The following is a 21,154-nucleotide window of genomic DNA, read 5'->3' on the forward strand; positions in this document are numbered from 1 at the left end:
ATTTTTGTCATCCAATAAAGAGTGATCCAATTCATTCAGCGTAATGTGTTCACTGTACAACACAGAGCTGACCTAGAAAAAAAGGCCAGGAAATAGAAAAATATATAAATATATTTTAAATTAAAGTATTGACTTATTTTATATGTGAATAGAAGACACATCAGGTATAGCAGACATATGAAGGTGATAAACTTTTGACACTGTTAGGATTGCTAGTTTTCTCACCAGCAGGAGCTGGTTGCAGGTGTCAGTCAGTTATGGTCAATCTGAAATTTGGTTCAATGATCTAAATGTGAGAGAATGCAAACTAATAGGAGGAACCAATTAGCCCCCCTCAGCACATCTTCTGAAGTTGGGATATTTTTCCTCCAACGACACTCCAGAGTGTGACACCTCATACCAGATGTTGGACTTTATTTCTATTTCAGTGTAATTTGTGAATGTTAGCTCTTTGTTTTCAACAGCAGAGCTTTCCAGACTGAAAAAGGTTGTCAGTTTGGAGAAAATCTCATCAACATTGATAGTTACACTAAGTGGGAAACGCAAAAAGTTAGCAACAGGTTTGATGGAGGAAAAGTCAGTAAAACGCCCCTCACAAACTCAGTGCTCAAAGCTAGACGCCAGAGAGCACCAAACTCAATTTCCTTTTATATTGAACAGTTAATTTAATTTTACATAGTTGTTGCGGTAGGAGTCATAGTTTGTTAAATGTTTCATGAAATATTTTGTCCTATTTGGTGGCCGATGTTTGTTGTGAATATCGTGACGTATATTCACAAAACCCGGTAATTGGTTCAATTTTGTCATTTATTGAGCTATAGGGTATTCCCTTTATCAGACCATTATTCCCTGTAGTTGTAGTGTCCCTTCAAATAACGGATGTCCTCCCCTGAGCAGAGTCTTGTTCAGTCAACTGGGACAACATAGACGGACGTGTAATTTCTGTTTTTCTCTTTCGTGTCCTCTGTACTAAAGTCCTGTCTCAGTTCGACTTCGATCTGAGTGATGCTCTGGATGATGAGAACGTTAAGCCATGTAAGTAGACCTTTGAATATGTTTATTTATTTTTAGGAATTAATAAAGTAAGACTTGCTTTATGTTGGCATTATCTTGGTTTGATTTTCACAGTAAAGTAGTTCTATTTTGCGCAGGCCTTGGCCTTTAAGGCTACCCCTAGTGGGTTATTCCCTTTGTGTGCAGTGCAGAACTGAAAACCTACTGGCCCATCTGCTATGTGGGCCAGTAGTACATAGCAGATTGGCTGTATCTACACCTGCTACTCCTACATATCAGGTGTAAGTGTAGCACCACGTAGCAGGTGGCACCACCTGTTATGTCCATCTGAGTCTGTCCAAATTATGGTGAAACCGGACAATCAGCTCCCAATTTTCTTCAGCAATCCACAACATATGATCATAACAACAAGAATGAATAATGAGCAAGATGTCCACAATCCCTCTCTGCTTGACCTGCCAGACCAGCATGACCTATGACCTTCATGCCATCTGTGCAAGTTGCCTTGTTCCAGACCGTGCCATGATTTGGAGCATGCTCCTAATGATCAGGACGGGAGGCTTGTTACCCTGGAGGCCTCAGTTAACTCATTAGATGTTTTACTGGGCACATTATCCAAGAAGTGTGAAGACTTGGAAGATCACTTCAGACTAAATAATAAGCAGCTGGTGAGTGTATCAGAGGGACTGGAAGAGTTAATCCGTTCTGCTTCAGTATTTGCTTGGCCTTGATGCTAACCAATCCTCGACTGGACCCATCGTACACTGCAGGTCAAGCCAACAGACGGGGACCCCACAGCCCGTTGGTTGCCTGTGTGAATCTGTTTCAGCTCATTTTAACTGATCATTCAACTTTAGACTCTTCAAAAACTTGCATCTTTTTATGGAATAATTTTGACAGTGAGATACAGAAAGAGATTTAGATTGCTCTATTTAAAAGAAATCAGAAAATTGCTATGATGATATGGCATTGAATATGCTGCTGTTTTGTTTATTTTTTGGGTGTATTTTTTGGGTATAAATGTAAAATATGTTTGTGATAGTATCATGAGTTGAATAGCAAATTTTATTTTTATGTAACTATAATATATAATAATATATATTCATGTAATATAAGTCCATGCTTCCTTTTTCATGATTTCTTTTAGTTGTTACATTAACTATTCGTTTTTAGTAGGGAGTGAATGAAATAAAATAAAAAATAGATGAAATGAAAGTGAAGAAAGAGCTAAGTTTTGTCTTTTCTTCCAATTCCATGGATTATTCCTCCTGATGGGCTTATCTGCTATCCGAGGACCCAACACAATCAATATACAATATTTCATTTACTGCTCTTGATAATGTCTTGTCAATTCAATTCAAATTCAAAAATACTTTACTGTGATCCCAAACGGACATTTCTGGATAAATGGTGGATATAGTTCCAATTGTGATCTGTTTGACTTTTGTAATCTTGTTGATACAAGACAGATGGTCTTTATGTTACTCTGTGCAGGCAAAACATCTGTTTCAGCTGTTCTCACTATCTGTCCCAAAAAAGCTGTTAATAAGTCTCACACAGTCTGTATAAAGCCTGTCTTCTCGTTCTAACAGCCTCTGTTAGACCAAAGCCAGAAGCACCAACTCGAGGAATAGAACAAGGTAAGAAATGTGTTGCATGACTTTTGCTTGACTCCCTTAAATGTGTCATTTAAATGCACTGAACAATGCCAACCAATTTTTCAAGTTAAGTAGAGAAGTCAAATATTCACTTGGGATGGAGTATGGTCTTCCCAGAAATATTTTTTACTTCATTTAAAATAAAATGTGACCCAGGTGTGTAGAAGATGAATCAATGTGTTGAAGATTAGCCGTTTATTCACGTTCAAAAGGTTATTTCAGTTCTGAAAATGATTAAAAGTAACAAGCTTATAATGTAATAAGTTGTATTTGGAACAATCACACTGGAGTGAAAAATGAGGCGGTTTGATCAGCACACACTAAACGTGTTAGTCATTAGAAAGACAAGCTAAGCATATTCAAATTGAGGATTCCCTGGGCATATGTTGAGGCAGCTGGGATTTCAGGAACATACAGTTGTGCTCATGAGTTTATATAACCTGTAAGATTTTTATTTTATTTTTTTGCCATTTTCTAAAGAGTATAAATGACACAAAAACTTTTTTCACTTATTGTTAGTGGTCGCAGGAACAAAACTGACCTAATTTTTAATTATAGATGTATCTAAAAAAGAATCAATTGGTTTATTGCTTGGTAATATTTGACATTCATATTCTCTAACAAATTACCAAAATATATTCCACTAGGGTATGTAAATTTATGAGCACAACTACATAATTCGGTCCTGTAAAGAAGAAAAGAATAACTACAAGAACATTTTCATCTCATATGTGTCTGGAGCATCTGAGATGAGGATAATATTCTGGTGTATTTTTAAACTCAACAATACTCCCAGGCAGAGATTGATTCCATAAAATATCCAAACACAAGCTCATTCGTATGGTGTAGTGCAGCAATGAATGTTTCAACTTCTGCACTGGAGAAACTACAGAGCAGCTACATAAATGTGTGGAACATTTTTGACAGGTAAGTCTGAAAAAGCCAACTGTGTTGAAAATGAAAAATCAGTATTAAAAATAGAAGACGGCCAGAGATTTCATCTTTCTAACTCATACTCCACATACATGATCAATGCAATTCACATGGCATATTTGGATCGTCAAGCAAACATCTAGTTGAATGGATGTAGTGACTCATTGTCCCATTAGTTTGATTGTTCTGACTAGACATACAGTATAAAGCCCTCACTCCTAACCCTGTTCAGAACTGAAGGACTGCTTTGGATGTGAGGTCTTGAAGAAACAAAAATAGCCCAGTTCAACTGAAGCACTTAAGACTGTCATACCCTGGATGATGACTGAGAATCTAAACCGACATGTTGAAAATCCTGAAAATGTACACAAAGTGCAGGCGGACTGGTAAACCTGGAGTGAAAGTCAAAGTGTGCTGAAGTTGAAGACAAATATCCTCTGTCATTTACCAGTTACTGTGTCATTGTTTTTTTTTTTTTGCTAGCTACAGTAACAACTACAACCATCAAAGTCCCAGTAAAGGTCAAGCCAAAGCTCCCTACAAGCACTGCAGTGTCAAAGAAGACCAAACCCAAGTCAAGTGAGTTAGACGACTCTACCAAGTTTGTTGCTTCTGCTTTATATCTTGAAAGAACTTTTTAGAAATTATTATTATTATTAGATGAAGAGCTTTCAGATATAAGTGTTCCAGTAGATGAAAAATATTCTGAGTCTTGGTTTCCTGTTGGTGATATAATGTAAAAACGGATGGTGTTTATAATTGTTCTTTTAATCTTTACAGCTGGACAAGATTTTGATCTGGCAGATGCCTTGGATCAAAACCAGAAGCCAGGAGGTAGAATTTCTAAATGATTATTGATGATTATAAATGATTTTTAAACCCAAGTGATTTGCCAAAGATCCACAAAAAGAGAAGAGACAAAAAGACAGTGTCGGTCAGTAATGTACTAAACACTTTTTAATTTCTATTTCAGTTCTGTCTGCATGATGTCAGCTAGTAGTGCACAGTATTTTGCAGATTTATAGTTATAGCAATATCCCTGTATATACACCATATAATGAAGAATAGCTTGAAATGCAGTAAGTGTTAGTAATTAATTATTTAAGTACCATGCATTTAAGATGTCAATGTTTGTACATTTGATGACACTTGCAGCATCAAATATGGCTCATATTTGACCTTTGTGAAATTGAAAAGATTTTGTCAGGAAACTATTAGATCATATACAAAATTGTGAAGATTAGGCTTAATTTTTGGGGGGCAAATTTGATCAGTAGGGGGCGCAATTATGAAGGTCAACATGTTTTGGGTATTTACCCCCAAACTGCAAGTCCCACAAAATATTTGTGTTATCATAATCCTTGAATCAGTTCAATCACAGATTCAGCAGCAGTCTGACTCCTGTCATCAACAGAAACACTCAGGGGCCTCATGTAGAGAGAATGCGTTCATCATATTTTACACACAAGTCGGCATTTATAAAAGTGAAAAGTAAATTTACACAAACTTTTTATCTGCTGTGAAAATGTGCGACAGCCATGAAAACTTTGTCTGTGGACAGTTACAAACTACAAAACTCACAAAAAAAATCCACTAAAATCTGCAGAGGAGCCCTGTTGCTATAGGAACCAGCTCAAATTATGGTGTACTGTCCCTTTAAGGGACACCTCCTCTGAGCTCAGGGTGTTTGGAAACATGGTTAGGAGCCGGCACCCAGGGGGCAGCGACTATCCCCTACAGGTCACAGCAGAATAGCTGATGCAGTAAATCATCAGATTTATTGCCTCCTATGAGTGCAGTGAGTCTTTACCTTCAGTGTTGTTGTTTTCTCAGGAGGATTTTCTGACAGTGATCTGGAGGGTGTGAGCAACGATAACACCTACAAACCCGACAAAGGAAAAGGTCCGATTTTTTTCCTTTACTGAAAATCAGTCTAAAGTTAATAGATGTGCTTTTTTAAAATAGGATTTATTTGATCTCTGTTTCCTCAGGAGGATATAAAAAAGAAGACACCAATCTGAGTTCCCATGATGAAAACAGTGGTGAGGTTTTACTGTCTGGTCCTTTTGTTCTAAAATGGATGGCTTGCAGAGCTTCATCCCTTTTTCTGCCTGTGTGTGCGGGTGTGTTCACAGAGGTCACTGCAGAGGTCGGCACCATTGCTGGAATTGCCAGTGCCGTTTGCATGGCGCTGGTGGGGGCCATCACCAGCTACATAAGCTACCAGAAGAAGAAATTGTGCTTCAGTATACAACGTAAGGTTCCTTACTAAAGTCATCCTAAGCCGTGAGCACGTTGGAATCGTAAGTTACTGTGTCAAACTTGAGCCTCTGTTTGGAGAATGTGATTTTCTCCTAACAGAGGCCTTAAAAAAGTGGTGAGCTTATACTTTAGTCGTGTAAAAAAGTAACTGACCTGAGTATAATTTGAGTTCATCTGTTTTTCAAAAGAAAAAATAATCAATGACGTAGAAACTGTAAATTCCTAAAAAATAATAATAATCAGCTTTTACCAATTCAAAATTTGAAACAAATCAGATTACTAATAGCTTAACAATTAAAAAAAAATTCTACCAAGAAGTCAAAATTAAATAACAAGTAAAGATTTAGTATGGATTCAAATAGTATTGAAACTAGGGTTGGGTGACATGGCTGCAAAACGTATCACGATATGAGCGTTTCTTATCACTAGCTATTGATAATTATTGAGTTTTTTTGTCTTAAATATCTGAAATACTGCCAAGCTGTCATGACCTTTCCTGTTTTATCTAAAGTTTTCACACTAAGCTGTTGGTTTTTTATTTGTAGGCAGTTATGACAACAAATGTGTTTCTAAGAATCTCTGTTTTTACAGAGAGCCTGAATGTTGACATTAATAAGGCTGAAATCCCAGAGGGAGTGGTGGCAACTGAACCTCAAGGTACTTCATCTACCTCATTTCACATGCATGTGTTATTATCATTCTACCCTCATACACACACTCAAATGTATACATCCACTGGTGGGTCTGTTGACAATGTCCAAGCAACATAGCCAAAGAAAAATGTAGTTTGTGTGAATCACTTCACACTGAACTCTTAAAAACTAACTCCCAACTGTACACAGCAGTAAATACACACCTACTGCAGTCAGTGAGACTGTAATGGGTGTGTAATGACTGGTGCACAGTGAAGTGAAGTACACAGCGTAGCAGAACCACATTCAGTGTAAATTAGGTGAGAATTTAATGACCTTTGTCACAGACATGTAAGTTTACAGATGGGTTCCTGCAGCCAAACTGGAGACATTTGGCATTTATGGGTTAGACGTATAATAAAACCTTTACGGTGTCCTCAGTTTTATGAGGAATTGCCAAATGTGGTGCTGCAGGCTGCCTCTCAGACCCTCTAGTTACAATGAATTTATATCATAGTTGGGTGTTCAGTCACTCATGGTCATCCGTGAAGGGTTGATGGCACCAAACTTTGGAGGTTTCTAAGGATTGCTCCACTTTGAAACCACTTTATTGTTGTTTGTGTGTTGTTGTTTTTTTTTGTCTTTTATGGATTTATGTTTTGTGTATGATAGAAAATTTTTCCGATTTACTTTTTTTCTGCAGCACAACAGACTCTTTTGGAACAACCAAAGTCTGGACCACCTTGTGACGAGAACACAGTTTAGGAGCCAGTCAGTCACTGAGTCAGTCACATTTCAGCTGTCCTTTCATCCACATGTAGCGTACTAATATATAAACATAGCAAATTCCAAGTTTGTACCATGTTATAGGCTTTGTAACGGCGCTTTTCTAAGCTATAAACTCCTGTTTACACTACTGAGCATTTCATGTTAGAAGTAGAACCACTCAAATTCAAATCAGCATCTCTCATTTGTGTATGAATTCCATTTAGTGTTTTAATGAGGTTTGCATTAGAAAAAATGCACATTTTGGAATGTAGTCTGTAGAAAGTGAGTCTGTAGTTTGTCTCAGTGCTGACCAGTGAATGACCAACAGGTTCTGTAGTTTATTCAGAGCTCAGATCAGCGCCATGCCTCGCTGAGTACAGAAACGTTTTAGAATTTTTGATGGTGGAAATGATTTCTTTCTGTTAATGTCACATTCTGACACGTGTAGCTAAACTGCAAAACTATTTAAATTACTTTTGTTTATTTCTCTTGCAAGTTTAGAAGTGTGTACCTGACTAGTGTTTTTACTAAAATGTGATGGATTTACTGGCTTGGCTGCAAGGGGCAGCAGTTGGTAGCAATGTTGCCTTGCAGCAAGAGAAGGTCCTTGTTTTGAATCCCGGTCTAAACTCAATTTACAATTATATGAGCATATTGTGGCATGCTGTAAAATCATCTCTTCTAATCTGAAAATGTGGTGCAGAAGGAATTAAGAAAAGGTTTTACAAAGGCTTAGATATGAGTTTATACTTTTATCTTATACACTAAAATCTGAAACTACTTCACACACTGTTGTCTTTGAGATTCAGGCATTTTTGTTCTGACTGCAGTTATGTGAATATTAGGAAATGTCAGCATTACTACAGTCCCAGACCAGATGGGATGAGATGTTTTCTTTATAAGATATAATATGACCGTCGCTCCTGGTCACATGATGACCTCTGTTCGCTCCACACGCCTGGATTCAAGTCAACACACACACAACTCATTTCTAATTCTGGAAATGTCATTTAGTGACCTTCACTTACTGCTTTGACCAATTGTTACTCAAAAAAAAAAAAATCACTTCACTTGTGATGCCTCTTCAGTGCCTGTTCTAGACATGAATGCTTCTTTCTGCAAATCAAATGATTTGAAACGTATCACTTCTCTGAATGTCAACATTATGTCCAGATCAGAAATGTGAAAAGCTGCTGCTTGAGTTAGACTTTAACCGTAGTTAGATCTGTTTGTGTGCTTTGTACTTCTGCTGTTATAATGCTGTATCTAACTGAGACTGTTCCTTTATACTCTCTGCTGCATGTTTTTCTCTATGTGTGTTTACTGTTAGCCATTGTAACAAAAGAGACATCCTTTGTCGGTTGTAGGGTTTTGACATAATGTGGACTTTACCAGATTTTCAATTACTCAAGGTAATCCTAGGGGAACCAAACCAAATTTTCTAAATTAAAAAAAATGCATATCTCAGTACTAAAACCCTAGAATTTAAAGGACGTGTGCTTTTTTTTACCGTGACTTTTTCACAATATTGAACTCTGCTTAAGATGTGCCAGTTAACTGACTTAACTTGAATTATTATTATATGTACTCCAGTTGTCTCCAACATGAACTAGTAAAATAAAGAATTGATAAAGAGACTCAGCTTCCACTGTAATCTCTAAAGGGAATATAAGAAAATATTGAAATGTCAATTGTTTGTGGCTTGAATATGGAATATGTTTTTACGTGGAACTTAAAAATGGTCGGAGGAAACATGTCCTATACATAATAATCTAGCAGTTGATCCATTTTTAGATCATATCTCAGATTTTTTTTAAGTGATTTGGTGGTAAATACTGATGCAATCATTATAGAGCTGGACTTTTAACTTTTATGTCAACACTTACGGTGGTAGCCTTTAATGCTAAATATTAGATCCAATTGGCTTTACTCAAAGGACTCAGAACTTTCTGATATTTGACTTTACACATTTTATTTGAGGAAAAAAGGTTTTCTTCGACTGAAAACATTGTTGTCCCTAGTATTTGATTTATTGGGTCAAAACTTTGGATAGGACATGTCGGTGTCTCAAACAGCAGAGTGAAGCGAGGTCCCTGTGTAAAGGCTCGGGTGTTCAGGTGTTGGGTGTGTGTTCAGCTCCTCCACCCTCCTCTGCAGCTCTGCTCTGAGGAACAGTAAGTCCTTCAGCGTCTGATGCACTGGCACCTGGGAAACATCACAGAGCCAAAAACTTTAACTACCCAAAACAAGGGAGCAAATCCGAAAAACAATAACAAAATGTATGGAATTAACATGCTTAAAGCCACATGAATTTTTTAAAATGTCATTTTTAAAGCCACTGTATGAATGTTTTCTGTTAAAATAAAGCAAACAGCCCCGCTACCTGTGGCCTCATGCGTGGGTTCCAGCGGGCGTAGTAGCTGGTCCACAGCTCCAGGTGTCTGGAGGAAAGCAGCGGAAACAGAACGCAGTTCTGATAGACCAGGTAGAACGGGTTGGTGAATTCACTGGGCTGGCTGGAAGACGACATCAGGGTCACAGCAGGTCAAACGTTTGGTTATTAGCTACCTGCAGTCAGACGGACAGATTTTCACCTGTTGATGTAGGACCACAGGGACACTGTCTTGGTTTGAACCTCCTGGATGAGAAATAAGAACAATTTAAGAAAAAAAAAAAAAGTCTCAATGAAATTGTATTTTTGGTCAATAAGAATAAAATCTACAGATTAAAGCAAAGGAGAAACAATCAATCAAAAAAAAGCATTTTGACATGTATGACAACATGCACACACCTTGGCTATCTTCTCCTGCTCACTGTTGCAGAGGAAGGTGCCAAAGAGGCAGCTGTAGAGATGATCCAGGATGGTGATGAGGAACAGCTCATTAAATTCAAAGGCAGAAGGAAACTGATAAAAAATGAGAGGAGAATGATTGTGAGAAGTAGTGTCACATGCCGGTGGATACGCCTTTCATATTTACAGTCTCAAGCTCTAAACTGAACATGGAACGCTCTCACCTGTCGGGTCATCTGCCAAACACAGTCAATAAACTGAACAAACAGAGGTGAGCGCTCTGTGTTAGTATGGCTCTCATCACCGTGTCCAATGCGCTGTGTGGAACAGGAAGACAGTGAGTACATGCACACGCACACGCACACACACACACACACACACACACACACACACACACACACACACACACACACACACACACACACACACAGATATACAGCAGAAATGTTTCATGAAGCTAAACAAATCTTACAGAAGCAAACTTGTGTCCGAAGCTGATCCACTCCTTTTCCAGCAGAACCTGAACAAACAAAAAATACATCAAACTAAATGTTATGGTCTTAAACATGCAATACACTGTTAACCGAGTTTTGTTGCAAGTGTAGTGCATTTTGAAAGTTACCTTCAGTTATAAAAATGCTCAAGTCATATACAATATGATATAAAAAGAAGTTTAACACATTGAAATTGGGCCTGTCTCTTTAAAAAACTCCCCCTTTTTCTGAAACTCCGCCTGCAGGAAGTCATCACAACATGGCTCCTCTATTGACCCTTAACAATGTTTTTACCATCGTTTCACTGAGAAGTGGCACCTATAATGAGCTCAGCAGACATGCAGTTCCACCAGGTTTTTGCTAATTGCTGCTGGCTAGTCTGAAGGAGCTGAGTGGGGGAGGGACTACTCTGTGAGGCCTGGAAACTGCAGCTCAGAGGAGGAACTGCGCCTCGAAGGCGGAGCTAGGTCCATCCAGGCATTTTGCACAGCTGAACGGTTGCCATTGAGATTACAGAATTTCTCAAACATGAATAACAGAATCAAAGCAACACTCCAGGTATGTCTTTGATGAGGGAATAGCATTTTACATGACACTGCCCCTTTAAACTGTATTAATGACTTGTAGTGAGCCACCTGGAATCCTCGGAGCGTCCGGTAGTAGCTGTCCAGCATCAGCATTGAGAGGGAAGTGAGCTGGGCTGTTCTGTCCCAGCCGTCACTGCAGTGGACCACGACCGACGTTTTCCCTGATTCCAGCTTGTCGGCTATTTTCACCGCTCCTGATAGTAACAGCTGCACACAACAGGGACAGATACAGGATTTACAACATCCTGTTTATACAATACAGGAACGTATTGCATAAAACAAAAGGTTATGTTGTTTTTTAGACTGTAGCACATTCATATTTGTGACTTTTTATAAAAGACTTACTCGTAGATAGTCCAGCCAGTGAGTCTGGTCGATGGCAGAATGCCAGTGGGCCTCATCAATAGTCGGATAAATCACATCCCTTATCTTCCTGAGAGACTCCCGGATCACATGGATATTCGGAATTTCCAGGAAAATTAGCTCAATGTTGGGATAGAAATTTTCATTTTCATATCCTCCGTCTTTTGCCTTCAGGTTGTTCGGATGAACAGATGGAGGAAATCAAAGAGGAGACAAAAAAAATAAAATATTTAAATGGACTAAATAAAGACGCAGCCAAATCAAACTGAAATGTTTCTGCTTTAGGTCATTTAGGATAATCAAGACCAAGTTGATGACAGAATATTAATTGAGACTTTTTATGAATTGTTTACTTTCTTTTAAAGAGGAAATATATTTACATTTTTTTGTCGTGGGATGAGGTTTTTTATCTGCCATACAGTTGATGTATTTCACTGAACTGCACTGTTTTTGTATCATGAGTCATGTGATCAACAGCAGGATGTTACTACTGGCCAAAACCACAAAGAAGACGACAGGAAGTGGCCTTCTTTGTGGTTTTATGGTTTCCCTAAAACGCAGCATGCAAGTAGGCGGGGCTTGTTGCTCCAACGCCTGAATAAAATGCCGACATCTCCTCTGATTGGCTGACAGACTATGAGCTTTAGCACCATGGCTGAATTATGTATACAGTATATCATGTAACTGTTTACATTTGTCACTCCCAAAAGGATGAACAAACTTATTTACATGTGATTTCTAATGTCATTTCTCATTAAATAAAAACACAGCAGTTGTGAAATTGTGTTTTTTTTTTTTTACACTACCAGAATATAGACAAATATTTGTTCACATTTAGAATGAAAATGCAGCTGGTGAGAAAAAACAGCTTTGTCTTTTGTCGGTGTATAGTATCTGATTGCAGATCAAACAAAATATTTTAAAAAAACCACACATCTGTGTTGGTGTGTGTGTGGCACCTTGCTGGACAGGGCTTCACTGGTCTGTCGGGAATCAAAGATGGTGAGCTTGTGGGACTGCGCGTTAGCATCCATGATGCTCTGGAGGAAGCGCTCGTCCTCCTTGCAGCGGCTGTCCAGAGGACCGACTAGCGGCTGGCTGCAGCGCACCACAGCAGCCTGAGACTCCGGGTGGATCCAGGACAAGACCTGCAGGAACAGACAGAGTCTCAGACGTGACCTGAACCATGAGCAGAGATCAGCAGAGCTTCTCCCTGACTCTCTGTAGCTACGACAGGCTTAGGCTACCAGAAGACAAACTGACCACTTTTCCTCATTTTGCTAATCTTTTCTATGACTCTCACAATCCATCTGTCTAAGATTGCTTACTCATCATTATTGTCTATTCCTCGCTATTTGTAACATGTGTTGTTTTTCTTTTGTGTTTTTTCTTATGCTGATTGATCTATAGATCTATACAGTGTTTTGAAAGGCTCTACATCAACTCATTTGTTTGTTTTTGTGTATCTGCTCTGTCTCCAGTCGGCCACGGAGGAGCACAACATAAAGTTAGCCTGTTGATATTTTCTTTTTTTTCCCCCAAATGTCTTTTTATTGATTATTGGCAATATAATGAAAAATATGGTACAAAGTATAGTCAAAGTCAGTTATGTACAGGTATATAACTGTCATTTCACAAACAGTCATGATTATTGCTCTATTTCAACAAAGTGTGTATTCTCATTTTAGGTTTAGATTCAACCCTGTAAGCTTTTGTTTTTAAGATTCTGGTTGGATATGAAAGATGATTTGCATTTTGTAGGTTAACCTTTAATCCATGTGATTTTGGGAAGACTCTGTCCTAATGGAGGGAAACACAACAGAAACTGCCAAATTCTTCAGAAATATTTTTTGCTGCTGTTAGCTGGGTCATCATCAGCTCCTGTGCAGATGGACATGTGTCTGTGAAAACGACTGACCGGCAGGCGGCGCTTGGCTCTGAATGACGCCACGCGTTCTGTGTCTTCTTCTGTCATGTTGTGGGGGAGAACCAGGATGGAGGGGTAGGTGTCACACAGCTCATAGTGGAGGTTCAGCTTACTGATGCACCAGCTCTCATTTGGTAGACCCTGGTGCAGCATGTTCAGACACAAAGATAAGGGAGTGAAAGATGCATCATCTTCATCTTTAAAGGTGATGAGACAAAAGAATAAAAAACACTAGCTTTGTTTAAATCTAAACTTTCATTAGTTTAAGACGAGCAGAGTTCACCAACAGATCAAGAAGAAATGGGAAGGCTCTGAACCTTTGTGCTGTGGTTGAGCTTGTTGGCCTGGAGATTTCTCAACAGTTTTTACTATTTGATTATCAGGAAATCAAATGAATAAGAACCTTCATTTTTGAATATGTCAGGGTGCACACAACACAATAAAATATAATTGTGAAGTCCTGCAGGGTGTGTGGGAGTTTGCCCAAGTCGTCTACATGAACTTTGTTGACTTGAAAAAGGTGATGGATTGTGTTTGGGTAACCGGGCCCTTTGATACAGACTGTTGGGTCCCTGTGTGGCCAGGCTCTCAGTTCAGTCCGCACAGTAAGTCCGGCTCACTTCTGGAGAGAGTTGGACTCTGCCAAGGCCACCCTTTGTCACTGATTCTGTTCATAACTTCTATGGACAATTTCTAGGAACAGCCAAGGTGTTGAGGGGATTCTATTTTGGTGGCTTTACGATCACATGTCTGCTTTTTGTAGATGTTGTGGTCCTACTGGCTCCATCGGGTCCTGATCTACAGTCTTCCCTGGAGCGGCTCACAGCCAGGATGAGGACCAGTGCCTCTTCCATGGCCTTCCAGGTTTGTTTTCATTGACAACTTCACCGATACTTTATTTATTTCTCAGGCTGTACCAAACTGTACAAACTATTGTAGGGATCTCTTGGATGTTTGTTTTCTGTTTTCGTAGCTTGTTTCATCTGCAGGGAGAGATGACCGGATGTTTTCTTCTCAGAGAAATATTCCAAATGCGAGCAACAAACCTGAAATCACCTCCAGGGTGAAACAGGATGGCACCTTAAGGAGATGAACCCACACCGGTCATCTAATGTTCCTGTGGATGAAAACTGAAAGTCTGGACTTTATGTCCACGTGACGTCCATTACATGAAAAAAACGTCAGTAGCTTTCAGTAAACAAGTAAAAATAAATACATTTGTGTAAAAGTCCAAATACAGAAGGACCTAACTGTATTTGGAGAACTTCCCCTGACATCCTGCTGCAGTAGAGCAGTGAGGAAAAGCTGCTGTAAGGACTATTTTCTCAAGGTAAACACAAATCCTGATTAAGTATTTTTAGGAATTCAAACGTTACAGATTACAGTTTGGACCAATCTGTTAATTCATTTTAAATCCAAATAATTGAGACTGACAGAAACATGTCCAATCAGCTTGTTTACGTTGTTTCTGCCAGTTCAATGCTCACCAAGTTCTTTTCTCACTGCAGTTACAACATAAACCCATAAAGTCTCCATCTGTCACATCTCTGTTGTTTGATCATGTGAAAAACTTGTCTTCGGTTTTACTGATAATTTGCCAAGGAAACCAAACTAAAGAAGTGATTCACACCAACAGAGACGTTTTACTACAAAAGCAGCTGACAGCTTGTTGTGGTTACCTGTCGGTTGTACTCTGCTGTCGGATCGTAGACCTTCCATCCGTCCACAGGAAACTGCTCCTTGTACTTGAAGGCGAAAAACGGCTGAGGAACAAAGTGACAACAGTCAGTCTGTTGGACACCAAGTTCCAAAACTCAAAAAAAGAAGCAACAGCAAGAATACATCTGTTTTCATCATCGCCTTTGATAAAGACAAAAATGGGTTCAGATATAAAAAAAAAAACAAAGAAAGAAAGAAATGACAAATATAAGTTACAAATTTACAAAAATGCCTGCAGTTCCACATTCTGGATTTAAATCTGCCTGAGCTTCGTGCTGCAGTAACAGGATGATGCGATAACCTCCACATAAATCTGTACATAAGGTTACGTAATATCACATAAAATGTGGAGACACAAACAAATGACTGGCATCCACCAGCTCATCTCAGCATCCTCACTCCATCATTACACACCACTCTGACTTCCTGTATACTGCTTTGCTTGTATCAGGTGTTTGTTTCCATATTAATAATATGTTTTAATATTCTTATATATGGTGTAAGAATAATTTCGATGGCAGCAGCTCTTGGCGTTCAGCGTTCTCTGAGAGGTAAAAGGTGTTGTGATAATTTCTAATTGCTGCATCCTTAACTTTTGGTCATTTGATCTTTAAATAGTTTTAATAAATAGTAAGCTAACAGCCAGGTCTTTGTTACCTAGCAACGTCCAGGCTACCATTGTAATCGTTTTTACTGGACTAACCAGACTGCAGGACAGAGGGAAAGCATATTTGGACAAAATCTCTTCAATCTCTGGCTGGTTCTCGTCTGGTTTGTAGGTAAACCTGGCGCTCCTTATGTCCTGGACAACGAGAGAAGAAGGAAACCGTCAAATTGAAAAATTTAAATAATAAAAAAAATATTTTTAAAAAACTAGGGATGCTCGATATTATTGTCAAGGTATTGTCATTGGCCGATATTAGGTGTAAAATTTAATATCGGACATTCTGTCAAAAAAATCTCACTGATATAAAAGGCGTTTTTATGTGACAAACCAGTGACAGTGATGCACAACGTCAAATTTGCACTGTTTGAGTGTTGTCATTGTCTTAGAGAGCAAATGTCATGAATAAATTTGACATTAAACATAATGCAAGTTGAAAGTTTTTTTCATTTGCATTTGGTAGCAGGTTAAATTGGCAAAGATAATGCAGTATTTTAATTCCACAGTAGAGAAAGCCACAGAGTCGGTATAAGAAGGAAATATCTGTACTGGTATCGGTATGAGTTTTAGTATATCAGCATATCAGATATCAACCAAAGATCAGATACTGCGCATCCCTAAAAAAACCTGTGTGGATGTGATTTGTAGGAGAGTAGAGCATAAAAGGTTTTACCTTACAAACCAACTCGATTCCCTTGGTGTTATCTCCTTGGTTAGGAACACTAATGTTCTTCAATCTGCTTATAGCTCCCAAGTTAACATCAAGAATAAAAGAAGAGTCCTTAAAGACAACAGACTGACATTAGCTCACTGCAGAGACACCGAGGAGAGAATCCTGGAATGTTTAACACAGAACACTGTAGGAAATCAAAAGGAAAAGAAGGAGCACCTTGATCAAACTGATAAAGTTGAGCTTGTAGTCAGTGATGGTCAGAGTGCCAGTGATAAGACCACTGAATGGACAGATACACATAACATCTTTAACTGAATATGATTACATCCACAAACACACACAAAACACGACAACAAGAGAGAGAAGACAGAGAAAAAGCTGTTAATTGGTTAAGGGTCGAATATGAAAAAGACTGGATGTGAGATTGTGACTGGAAGTGAAACACATGAAAAAGGAGAACAGTACCTGTGACCTGAACAGTTTCTCCTGGCAGAAGAGGCACTTGGTTGTGTGAAAGTTTGACGAGCGCACCGAATCCCAGAGCTGGACGGTTCTGAAGAGAGCAGAGTACGATTACATACTGGTCTACAGCTAAAATAACTGTCTGGGGTTTTTAATCTGTTTTAGGGTCACGTTGATGAGCTGAATCCTAAAATCACATTGGTTTTGCTCAATCAGGTCAACTTTCTGATCTATGGAGCAACATGAGCATCAAAATGCAGGACTTGTTCTCACATCTGGAGAATCTGACCAATGAGGGATGAGCAGGAGGAGAGATTCCATCAGGACAGGGAGAGACGGAGACGTAATGTTCAGTTCACATGTACTTACCCTTGTCAGTGTTTATTATTCAATTTACAAAAATACAATTTTGTAACATTTAATTAATACACTGTTAGAAAACATTTTTTTTCTCCTGAAACCTTTTTTGGATGAGAAATATTAATGGAAATGAACTGACAATGTCATAAATTTAGTCAGAAGATCAGATTTCTCTAAATCAAATTAGAATAAAAACCTGAACTGATTGAGAAAAATGCATGTCATTTTCGGATTCAGTCATGCAAAATAGTCCCAATTCAGTTGCAAAAACAGACAACTTCCAAAAAATATTTCTTTGTAACCCATCGCTATGTATGAAATATGAGAAACCAGGTGAAGGAGATGCGCTGTAAACATGTGAGACAAATATAAATATTACCCAGGAGCTCAGCCTTCTGGACACCTGCAGGTAAAACAGAGCAGAACACATTCATTAACCCAGAAGCTCGAATTCAGATGGAAATGAACTCAAGCAACAATGCAGCAAATCAGATTTGCTTTCTGAATCTGATTTGTTGTTGCTTCTTGAAAAAATGGCAGCAGAAACATACAGTATGAACATGAACAAAGGTCGAAAAACATAAAAACACGAGACAGGAAGTGGTGACTGTATTCAGACAGACAGAGACAGACAGACAGACAGAGAGCAATTATAAAAGACAAATTTATCACAAAGACTATTGTACTTGCTGTGCTTCAAATAGTAATCAGTGTTTAGATATGAATAAACATGGCTGACTGCGGCTCAGAGGGTAGACTGTCTTGTAATCAGAACTTTGTAAATTCAATTCAAACTTCCTCCCGTCACATTTTGATGTTCCCCTTAGAGCTTTTACTGGGAATGTAAGGTTCAACGTTTTAAAGTTAGGGAAGACATCAGGGACCTATTGCTGTGGTTTAGATTTCAGTTAAGACCAATAAAAATGTATCAATTTTCCTTCTCCAATTGGCTACAAAACTTCACACAAGCTTCACTGTTACAGACGCTCTGACCCACAGAGGTTCAGCGGCAGGTTGTGTCAGACGCCCAACTCTGTTGGTCACTGGAACGTTTTCAAACCTTGTTCTGGGTAACTTATTATTCCATGTGACTTGGTTGTGCAGCCTTTTGAACTGATGAATATGTTTGAATGGGATGTTCAGTGACAGTGCTGGTGGCAAGTAACTGCATTTTGGGGGACAGTTTATTTTATTTTCATCCATCCAGAGTCACAGAGCAGCAGAGTCACCCAGATCCTCCAGGTATCTAAACTGAGCTCCATTCCATTTAATGATAATAATAATAATAAAAAACATTATCATCATTATTATTATTTTACCAGCTAAAAAAAGTTGAGATCCACAATCTCTCTTTCAAAATAGACCTGGCAAAACACCACTTTAATTTACATTTGCGCAGTGACATTTATATAGTTTTAAACCATCAAAGCATAAAGTATGTTGAGCTAATAAAAATCAATTACAAAACTCTCCTCTTCACAGCCTTTCAAATGATCTCTTAAGTCCAATGTTTCCCATAGAGACAGAAACAGAGGGAACCACTGAACTAGATCAGATTACTTTGTATCCAGTAACAATTTAAAATGAACATTACGTTCCTGTTTGGGCCAAAGGACCGGAGCATTTAATTTAATACATTAAATGGTTGACTCTAACTGGTGCAATGAAAATACTGTAGCTGTACATATTTTTCTGAACTTTCTCAGAAATAGCTCAATACATTTCAATAATGCCCTTATATCCAAAATGTGACAACATCTTGTCATTTTTTTTCTTAGTATCAGCATGGAGTTTGTCAGTTTTAGATGGTGTGTGATAGTTACCCTGGAATCCCTGTTCAAAACTTCTGGTGGTGCTGTTCTTGGGACCTGATTGGATAAGGTGGCTGCAATTAGCTGCTTACACCACTCCACATGGGAACCTGCAGAACTGAAGGAATGACCGGAAAGGGAGCTCAGGAAAACTCAGACTTAGTTTGTTCCTAATTCGGTTTCCATTCAAACCGTAAACTTTTCAAAGTAAACTTACATTGCTTTAAAATATCATCAGTTAAACTCTGAAAACAATTTCAGAAGCAACTATAGACCAAAGAACTGACAATACCAAGAGGGTTTAAGTATAGACGATAAACAACGCTTCATTCATTTATAAAACTATGTAAAAACAGACATATGGATTCAAAAACAAGTACAAGGGTTTCTAAGTCACAGACCAAACATCAAAGATACTGAATCTGATGTTAAATAAACAGCAGCAGTCATAATGTTACTCAATCTTGTTTAAATAATTTGGAAATCACAACTACAGCTCCGTTAGTCTAACCTGGTAGAAACCAGGCCCTTAATCTACACCATCTGCTTCATACAGAGGGCCTGGGCTGCCATTGATAAAACAACAGGCAGACTACAATTCTAACAGAGCAGAAAACCGATGTCGTCACTACTTCTCTTTCTGGTCGCTGATTGGCCCGGTAAAAATTCTACCGGAGGGAATCAAAGTGAACGGGAGAAAGCCCGGACTGTCTATGAAGCGAGATTTTAATCAAGCGGAATAAAACAGGAAGGCAGTGAGCAGGCTGCAGTCGTGTCCTTCTCAAATTATGTTCATTTCATTTGAAAATTATTTTATTTATACCTTTGTCACGTGTTTAAAGCCATAGAAGGCATTCGAACCAAAATACCTTTTTTGTTACAACTCCATTATACTCTTGTGTTTAATAGTTTTTTTTTTTTTTTTAACTCAGTCGGGAACAAAAACGACAAAGGAAACATCCTGCTGCCAAGCTGATGTAACTTTACTGAACCGGGTCGGATCAGTAAAGCTGAGTCTAAACCTCCTGACCTGTCCGCTGCATCGGAGCTGGGTGGACTGGAGGTCGGAACACTCCAGGCGCTAGGGATCGGTCTGGCTCCATCTTTTTTCTCCATTTGCCGAAGAGTTCAGTCAGATGAGATTCGGGCAGCTTTCAGTTCGACTCGGTTCTGTTCCACTCCGGGTCTCTGTGTTGCTTCGGTTTCGGCTCTGCGGTTTCCTCTCAGCAGCATCTCTTCCTCTATGCAGCTCCGCCTCCTTCATGCAGCACATCGTTGATCTGCTTCATGTTTTCTGTATTCAGCAACAGGAAGCGACAGGCCAGCAGCGGCCACTGAGGTCACTTCAGCTTCTTCACAGCTGCAGGAAAGTATTTTCTGAATTCAAGGCATCAGAAAATAAAGTCTGCTAACAGAAGCTGGACAGAGAACCTGCTCTGTGATCAGTGCACTACAACGAAACGATTTGCTGTATTTAGTTTGATAGAAAAATTTTCCCCTACCAGCTAAAACTCCATTTTGAAAGGTTTTTGAAACACACATTTTATACTAACCTCCACTTGCAGTAGGTCTTACTCTATCAAATTTCTTATGTTATAAATATCCACACAGAGTTATTTTGGTACAGTACTAATGACTAATTTGGAAGCCCGTTTCCGCCACTCTTAAAAAAATCTCATTATGAGATAGTATCTCAAAAATAATATCTCATTATTTCGAGATACCGACTCGTCATTTCAAGATACCATATCTCGTTATTTCGAGACAGTATTTTGTCTCGAAAATACTGAGTGTCTTGCTATTTCGAGATACTGTCTCGTTATTTCGTGATACCGTGTCATTATTTCAAGATGGTGTCTCGTCATTTCGAGATACATTATTTCAAGATAGTCTTGATATTTCGAAATAACGTATCTTATTTCGAGATGGCATCTCAAAAATAGTCACATTATTTCAAGATAATGACTCGTTATTTTGAGATACCATCTCATTATTTAGATGCAGACTCGTTATATCGAGATAGTGTCTTGCTATTT

General features: G+C 38.7%; 2 protein-coding genes across 3 annotated transcripts in view; one reads left to right on the forward strand and one right to left on the reverse strand.

Annotated features, from left to right (window-relative positions):
• The window catches only part of cd99l2 (CD99 molecule-like 2), a 9,639-nt gene extending 735 nt beyond the window's left edge, over positions 1-8,904 (forward strand). The window contains exons 2-10 of the mRNA XM_008434998.2: positions 976-1,035; positions 2,607-2,654; positions 4,089-4,184; positions 4,386-4,439; positions 5,439-5,507; positions 5,597-5,647; positions 5,741-5,860; positions 6,459-6,524; positions 7,203-8,904. Coding sequence (XP_008433220.1) covers positions 976-1,035; positions 2,607-2,654; positions 4,089-4,184; positions 4,386-4,439; positions 5,439-5,507; positions 5,597-5,647; positions 5,741-5,860; positions 6,459-6,524; positions 7,203-7,264 — 626 coding nt within the window. The 3' untranslated portion in view covers positions 7,265-8,904. The remainder of the gene's footprint in view (positions 1-975; positions 1,036-2,606; positions 2,655-4,088; positions 4,185-4,385; positions 4,440-5,438; positions 5,508-5,596; positions 5,648-5,740; positions 5,861-6,458; positions 6,525-7,202) is intronic.
• mtmr1a (myotubularin related protein 1a) lies at positions 8,597-20,470 on the reverse strand. Of its 2 annotated transcripts, XM_008434999.2 has the most exons (18): positions 20,149-20,469; positions 19,131-19,236; positions 17,687-17,710; positions 16,951-17,038; positions 16,702-16,796; positions 16,486-16,593; positions 15,852-15,950; positions 15,109-15,192; positions 13,421-13,570; positions 12,462-12,650; positions 11,485-11,670; positions 11,188-11,346; positions 10,531-10,578; positions 10,283-10,375; positions 10,059-10,172; positions 9,862-9,905; positions 9,651-9,783; positions 8,597-9,472 (listed from the first exon to the last, which is right to left on the reverse strand). In XM_008434999.2, exons 1-18 carry the CDS (start codon positions 20,232-20,234, stop codon positions 9,335-9,337), a joined length of 1,944 nt encoding a protein of 647 aa, XP_008433221.1. In that variant the 5' UTR covers positions 20,235-20,469; the 3' UTR covers positions 8,597-9,334. The 2 variants fall into 2 exon arrangements, with proteins under 2 accessions (XP_008433221.1, XP_008433223.1); XM_008435001.2 differs by lacking the exons at positions 8,597-9,472; positions 9,862-9,905 and having other exon boundaries at positions 9,746-9,835; positions 20,149-20,470.
• Between the last annotated feature and the right edge of the window lie 684 nt (positions 20,471-21,154).

The sequence above is a fragment of the Poecilia reticulata genome, linkage group LG18, assembly GCF_000633615.1.
Source record: "Poecilia reticulata strain Guanapo linkage group LG18, Guppy_female_1.0+MT, whole genome shotgun sequence".
In the NCBI taxonomy this organism is placed as follows: Eukaryota; Metazoa; Chordata; class Actinopteri; order Cyprinodontiformes; family Poeciliidae; genus Poecilia; species Poecilia reticulata.

Bases quoted from the DNA above. Each gene is read 5' to 3' on its own strand.
- mtmr1a (XM_008434999.2), bottom strand. From the start codon at position 20,234: ATGGAGAAAAAAGATGGAGCCAGACCGATCCCTAGCGCCTGGAGTGTT. The intron at 12,651-13,420 runs GTCAGTCGTTTT...CTGTTCCTGCAG, and splicing joins GAGCCAAGCGCCGCCTGCCG to GTCTTGTCCTGGATCCACCC. The intron at 9,906-10,058 runs GTGTGTGCATGT...TTTCTCATCCAG, and splicing joins AGCAGGAGAAGATAGCCAAG to GAGGTTCAAACCAAGACAGT.